Source organism: Cebus imitator, unplaced genomic scaffold, assembly GCF_001604975.1.
Source record: "Cebus imitator isolate Cc_AM_T3 unplaced genomic scaffold, Cebus_imitator-1.0 Scaffold193, whole genome shotgun sequence".
Taxonomy (NCBI): Eukaryota; Metazoa; Chordata; class Mammalia; order Primates; family Cebidae; genus Cebus; species Cebus imitator.
The window spans coordinates 1,457,749-1,465,239 of record NW_016107508.1 but is presented as its reverse complement, the minus strand read 5'-3'; the positions used below and the strand labels follow the sequence as shown (position 1 = coordinate 1,465,239).

General features: G+C 44.4%; 1 protein-coding gene across 1 annotated transcript in view; it reads left to right on the top strand.

Moving 5' to 3' along the window:
* The window catches only part of ATXN3 (ataxin 3), a 44,660-nt gene that overhangs the window by 6,284 nt on the left and 30,885 nt on the right, over window positions 1-7,491 (top strand). Inside the window, exons 2-5 of the mRNA XM_037745196.1 lie at window positions 3,797-3,961; window positions 4,485-4,529; window positions 6,755-6,840; window positions 7,261-7,327. Coding sequence (XP_037601124.1) covers window positions 3,797-3,961; window positions 4,485-4,529; window positions 6,755-6,840; window positions 7,261-7,327 — 363 coding nt within the window. The remainder of the gene's footprint in view (window positions 1-3,796; window positions 3,962-4,484; window positions 4,530-6,754; window positions 6,841-7,260; window positions 7,328-7,491) is intronic.

Here is a 7,491-nt window from a genome sequence, read left to right as displayed (position 1 = left end):
TTGAGGGCCCGTTTGTCCTTGGAGACCTTCAGCAACTCCATGGCGCGCCGCTCGTATGGGGCAAAGCCACACACCTCCCGGATCATGTCCCGCACGAACTTGGTGTGTTTGGTCAGACGCCCACGGCGGCGGCTGTGCCTGGGCTTGCTCACGTTCTTGGTTACCTTGTGGCCCTTGTTGAGGCCCACGGCCATAGGATACCGAAGAGCCATGGCTGCTACTCTCCAATGGCGACCGTGGCGGAAGGGTTGGCCAATTTTGTTTTTTTTTTGAGACGGAGTTTTGCTCTTGTTGCCCAGGCTGGAGTGCAATGGTGCCATCTCAGCTTACTGCAACCTCCACCTCCCGGGTTCAAGTGATTCTCCTGCCTCAGCCTCCCAAGTAGCTGGGATTATAGGCATGCACCACTGCGCCCAGCTGATTTTTTATTTTTTGTAGAGATGGGGTTTCACCATGTTGCCTAGGCTGGTCTCAAACTTCTGGGCTCAAGTAATCCTCCTGCCGTGGCCTCCCAAAATGCTGGGCTTACAGGCATGAGCCACTGCAGCCAGGCTTGGCTATTTTTCAATAGGATATAAGTAGAACATCTGTATATCCCTTCAATTTGCATCAGTAAGAGTTGCACTATGATAGTAGAAATATAGAAGATGGAGAAAGAAGTGGAAATAAGAAGTCTATTCTCATGAAAAGACTTGAGGGATAGTGTTCTCTGTAGCTCCAAGCTACTTATTCCTTTCCAAAAGATGAAGGTAAACTTATCTCAGACATAGGCTGTCTCAATGTCCGAACTTGATATTTCCTGTAGCAATGCAGTCTTCCTATTCCATTTTATACACATAACCTGCATTTTTTTCACCGCCTGAATTTTGTTCCTAGAACATTTATTCATCAGGAAAAATATCCATCTTGCAAGGTGGTTCTCTTTAGAGTCTACTGTGTAACACAGCTTGGGACAAATTGCATGTCAGATAGGTTGGGTTAAGGAATAGATCTTACTGGGGAAAGAGAGCACTTGGAGAGCCAAGGTTAGCAGGAAAAGGAAATGTTCTCTCATCTACCATCAATTCAGGGAGGGGCAAACCTGGTGTTTACAGGGACAGATCCATCCTATGAGTCTACCTTCTTATCAGATAGCATGGGAAAGCTACACTGTTGTAGGAAGGAGGGTCATACGCAGGCTACTCAGTGCCAGGCAGCCCGGACTTGGATTCAGAGTGCCAGTTGTGTGAGAAAGCCAGCTGCCCAGTACCTGAATGGCTTGAACCCATGGGAAGTTGTACCTACTTCCTACAAGGAGGAAGGCTGTCATGGGAGCTGAGCTTGGTTGCAGTCCCTCCTGCTGGCTGGTCCAGGAGTGAGCTCCAGGTTTGTTTGGGACACTTCTGCTCATTGTACTACACTGTGTGTACATTATCTGTAGAGTTCCATGAAGAGAACTTCAGTCCTGTAACTGCAAGTTTTAACATGGAACAGAATTTTTCTCACCTGTATTAATTCTTAAGATTTAAAATTCTATCAACAAGCGTTTAGATTGAGTGGAGGATTTTTTTTGGTTTTGGGTTTTTTTTTAAGACAAAGTCTTGCTCTCTCACCCAGGCTGGAGTGGCAGTGGCACGTGGCTCACTGCAGGCTCCACTCCCCAGATTCAAGCAATTCTTATGCCTCAGTGTCCTGGTTAGCTAGGGCTACAGGTGCAAACTACCACACCTCTTTAATTTTTGTATTTTTAGCAGAAGAGATGGGGTTTCGCCATGTTGGTCAGGATAGTCTCAAACTCCTGGCCTCAGGCAATCCACCTGCCTCGGCCTCCCAAAGTGTTGGGTTTACAGATGTGAGCCACCATGCTTGGCCAAGATTATCATGTTAAAAGAATAAATGTTGGCCGGGCACGGTGGCTCATGCCTGTAATCCCAGGACTTTGGGAGGTCAAGGCGGATGGATCACAAGGTCAGGAGATTGAGAATATTTTGGCCAACATGGTGAAACCCCATCTCTACTAAAAATACAAAAATTAGCAGGGTGTGGTGGCCTGTGCCTGTAGTCCCAGCTACTCTGGAGGCTGAGGCAGGAGAATCACTTGAACCCAGGAGGTGGAGGTTGCCGTGAGCTACGCGCCACTGTACTCCAGCCTGGATGACAAGAGTGAAACTCTGTCACCGCCCATTCCCCCCTCCCCCCCACCACCAAAAAAAAAAAGAATAAATGTTCTAGGGAGCTGGATACAGTGGCATGTTTCTGTAGTCCTAGCTGCTCAGGAGGCTGAGGCAGGAAGATCCCTTTAGCTCTGGAGTTCAAGTCCACCCTGAGCAACATAGTGAGACCTTGTTTTTTAAATAAATAAATAACTGTTATAGGGACTGAAATTTTTTTTCACCGTTAGTAATTTACTATGGAATCCCCAAGAATGAATTTATCTTAGGTACTGAAAATGAGGGAGACTAAATGTTTTATATAGTAGTTTTCAGTAAAATATGAGATTTGGGGCTGGGCATGGTGCCTCACGCCTGTAATCCAAGCACTTTGGAGGCCAAGGTGGGCGGATCACCTGAGGTTGGGAGTTCAAGACCAGCCTGACCAACATGGTGAAACCCTGCCTTAAAAAAAAAAAAAAAAGCCGGGCGCGGTGGCTCAAGCCTGTAATCCCAGCACTTTGGGAGGCCGAGGCGGGTGGATCACGAGGTCAAGAGATCGAGACCATCCTGGTCAACATGGTGAAACCCCGTCTCTACTAAAAATACGAAAAATTAGCTGGGCATGGTGGTGCGTGCCTGTAATCCCAGCTACTCAGGAGGCTGAGGCAGGAGAATTGCCTGAACCCAGGAGGCAGAGGTTGCGGTGAGCCGAGATCACGCCATTGCACTCCAGCCTGGGTAACATGAGTGAAACTCCGTCTAAAAAAAAAAAAAAAAAAAAAAAAATAGATTTGATGCATTTGACAGATGATCATGTTTGTTTAAGATCATTCTTAAATTTTTGATCATGTAATTATAGTTTTATTAATGGTAGATTTGTAAAATAAATGTTAAATGAAAATTCATACACCTATATTATGCTTATCTAAAGCTGAAAGTTCAGTTCATTTTTTTTTTTTTTTTGAGACAGGGTTTACTCTGTTGCCCAGGCTGGAGTGCAGTGGCGCAATCTCTCTTCACTACAACCTCCGCCTCTCAGGTTCAAGCAGTTCTCTGCCTCAGCCTCCCGAGTAGATGGGATTACAGGCGCCCGCCACATGGCCCGGCTAATATTTTGTATTTTCAGTAGAGACAAGGTTTCATCATGTTGGCCAGGCTAGTCTTGAACTCCTGACCTCATGATCCATCCGCCTTGGCCTCCCAAAGTGCCAGCATTACAGGTATGAGCCACTGCACCCGGCCCCAGTTCAACTATGTTAAAAAAAAAAAAAGTTGCCTGGGCATGGGGGCTCATGCCTATAATCCCAGCTCTTTGGGAGGCTGTGGCGGGCAGATCACAAGGTCAGGAGTTGGAGACCAGCCTGGCCAACATAGTGAAACCCTGTTTCTATTAAAAATACAAAAATTAGTCAGGCGTGGTGGTGGGCACCTGAAGTCCCAGCTGCTCGGGAGGCTGAGGCAGGAAAATCACTTCAACTTGGGAGGTGGAGGTTGTGGTGAGCTAAAATTGCGCCACTGCACTCCAGCCTGGGCAACAGAGCAAGACTCTGTCTCAAAAGAAACAAAATAAAAAAAGTTGATGATTAAATTATTTAGGGGAAGATACTACACAATTCTGTTCAGTAAGTCACATTTTACTTTTTTTTTTTTTTTGGAAATATTAGCAAGAAGGCTCACTTTGTGCTCAACATTGCCTGAATAATTTATTGCAAGGAGAATATTTTAGCCCTGTGGAATTATCCTCAATTGCACATCAGCTGGATGAGGAAGAAAGGATGAGAATGGCAGAAGGAGGAGTTACTAGTGAAGATTATCGCACATTTTTACAGGTACTGATTTTAAAATCACTAAGTCACTTTTTTTTTTTGAGACAGAGCCTCACCCTGTCACCCAGGCTAGAGTAAAATGGCACGATCTTGGCACACTGCAACCTCCACCTCCTGGGTTCAAGTGATTCTCCTGCCTCAGCCTCCCCAGTAGCTGGGATTGTAGGCATACGCCACCACACTTGGCTAATTTTTTGTATCTTTAGTAGAGACAGGTTTTACCATGTTGGCCAGGCTGGTCTCGAACTCCTGACCTCATGATCTACCTACCTTGGCCTCCCAAAGTGCTGGGATTACAGGCGTAAGCCACCATGCCTGGCCCACATTTCTTTTAAAAACATGGATACAATTTAGAAAAGAATGGGCCATTCTTCCTATAGGGATCTGACTGGTGAATTCTGACTGTGCCTTTAACTTTGGAAATGGGAATGCATGAGATTTTATTTTAAATATGCACGCTGATGACAGTTCGTATCCTTCTTTCCCCACCCCCACCCTTGCTTCAACTACCTGTCAAAATTAACAGCAGCCTTCTGGAAATATGGATGACAGTGGTTTCTTCTCTATTCAGGTAAGTAGTCACGAGCATGTACCATGTGTTGCTTATATCCAGGCACTGTTTCACAGCCTTTCAGTAGTCACTGCAGCAATGTGACCATCAGAAGTTCTAATAGATCATGTCTACAGAGTATAAGATTATACTTTAAAGTACTAGGTAATTTTTCTTTTTTTTTTCTGAGATGAAGTCTCGCTCTGTCACATAGGCGAGTACAGTGTCGCAGTATCGGCTCACTGCAGCCTCTGCCTCCCAGGTTCAAGCAGTTCTTTTGCCTCAGCCTCCCATGTAGCTGAGATTATAGGCACCCACCACCATGCCTGGCTACTTTTTGTATTGTTAGTAGAGACGGGTTTCACCATGTTGGCCAGGCTGATCTTGAACTCCTGACCTCAAGTGATCTTCCCTCAGCCTCCCAAAGTGCTGGGATTATAGGCATGAGCCACCATGCCTGGCCAATTAGAATACTGGATTTTTATATAGATAAACATGAAAGGATTGTAGAATCTTCATGTTAGAATGGGGCATTTAAAAATTCTTTTTTGAGAAAGATTATTTAATTTGCATCTGGATGTTAATAGTAACCTTAATTCTGGCCAGGTGCGGTGGCTCACACCTGTAATCCCAGCACTTTGAGAGGCCAAGGGGAGCGGATCACAAACTCAGGAGATCGAGACCATCCTGGCCAACATGGTGAAACCCCATCTTGACTAAAAATACAAAAATTAGCTGGGCAAGGTGGTGCATGCCTGTAATCCCAGCTAGTTGGGAGGCTGAGGCAGGAGATCACTTGAACCAAGGTATTGGAGGTTGCAGTGAGCCGAGATCATGCCTCCAACACCCTGGTTCACGCCAACCTGGCAACAGAGCGAGACTCTGTCTCAAAAACAAGAAAAAAAAAGAAAAACCTTAATTCTAAGAAGTCACAATGCTCAAACTTACCATCTGTTGGGTAAATTTGAGAAAAAGCAGTACCTTGCAACCTTCCTTTTAAATCAGCCTACCAGATTGGGTTTCCTTATTATGGTCTGTGGCTTTTGATTTTTTTTTTTAATGTATAGCTCTCTTTGAATTCTGTGGTGGTTATACATACGTACTTGGAAGATTCTTTTATCTGTGGGTGTTTCATTCTTCATCTAACACTGTAAGTTGTATCCAGAGTTCTTTCAGAACCTCTCCTGAGCGACCTATCTCTGCAGATATCTTTATTTGTACTACCCTCCTGGACTCCTCCTCATCCACCAACACGTCCATCTAGTGCTTTACCGTGCCACTGTTAGCAGGTGATGGCTGCTGCAGGGCTAGAATCAGAGGTCAGAGCAGGCCCAGCACTTGGCGTTTCCTTGCTGCTCTTGGTGCCTGTTCATGCTGCCTTGCACTCACTTTTTGTCTTTGCTGGTACCTGGCTCACTTGCTGCTTTGTTGGCTATCTTGGAGGGTAGATAGTGAATTTTCAGAAATTTCCTTTTTTTTTTTTTTTGTCAGACAGATTGAAATAATCAGGTTTGTATTTTCTTTTTTCTTTTTTTTTTTGAGACAGAGTCTTGCTCTGTCACCAGGCTGGAGTGCAGTGGTGCAATCTTGGCTCACTGTAATCTCTAACTCCCGTGTTCAAGCAATTCTCCTGCCTTAGCCTCCCAAGTAGCTGGGATTACAGGCACTGGCCACCACACCCAACCAATTTTTGTATTTTTAGTAGAGATGGAGTTTCACCATGTTGGCCAGTCTGGTCTTGAACTCCTGACCTCAGGTGATCCACCCACCTCGGCCTGTCAAAGTCACACACACACTTTTTAAAACCTATAGTAGCATAGCACAGTGGCTCTTGCCAGTAATCCCAGCACTTTGGGAGGCTGAGGTGGGCGGATCATGAAGTCAGGAGATTGAAACCAGTCTGGCCAACATAGTGAAAGGCCTTTACTAAAAATATAAAAATTAGCTGGGCGTGGTGGCACATGCCTGTAATCCCAGCTACTTGGGAGCCTGAGGTAGGAGAATCACTTGAATCTGTGGGAGGAGGTTGTAGTGAGCTGAGATTGTGTCACTACACTTCAGCCTGGGTGACAGAGCAAGACTCCATCTCAAAAACAAACCTATAGCCTTCTAGAGGAATTTATATATGAAGTACACAACTAATATAGCTACAGTTCTTAAAGTGTTTACACAATTAATATAGCTACACTTCTTAAATTTGGAATGGAGTGGTTTAGCTTATGGAAAGTTGCTATTTTTCTTAACAGGTTATAAGCAATGCCTTGAAAGTTTGGGGTTTAGAACTAATCCTGTTCAACAGTCCCGAGTATCAGAGGCTCAGGATCGATCCTATGTAAGATTTTGTTTCGCATTTCATACATTTCTTTTCCCAAATTTGATTTTTAAAGTTACAATTTCTTAAAGGAGAAATATATTTTGAATACTTTCGATGTTCCCTGTTTCATTCCCTCAGACTTTCCTAGTTCACCTCTGTGATGTCCATGAGCATCTGCCCTCTAGCCTTCCTGGCACCCCAGTGTCCGTGGCAGCACAGAGCTGACCCTTGCGTGGTGTGTGAGGCCATCTTTTGGCACGGCATCACTAAGCTGCTGTAGAGACGTTCGTATGGTTGTGTGATCTTTTCAAAACATCAGTGATATTTAACTGTAAATATAATCTTGTTATCACAAATTTTATATATTTGCCAGTAGACAACATAAATAAATATGAATTCAGTATTTCAAGTTAATATTGTGTGTGTTTTCTTTTTTAGAAATGAAAGATCGTTTATATGCAATTATAAGGAACACTGGTTTACAGTTAGAAAATTAGGAAAACAGGTAAGACTTCTTATCCTTCCATGTATTTTTTTCTTATTCTGTATCCCATTTAAAACTAGGCCAGATATGGTGGCTCATGCCTATAATCCCAACAGTTTGAGAGGTGGGGGGATCACTTGAAGCCAGGAGTTTGAGACCAGCCTGGGCAACAAAGTGTCTCTACA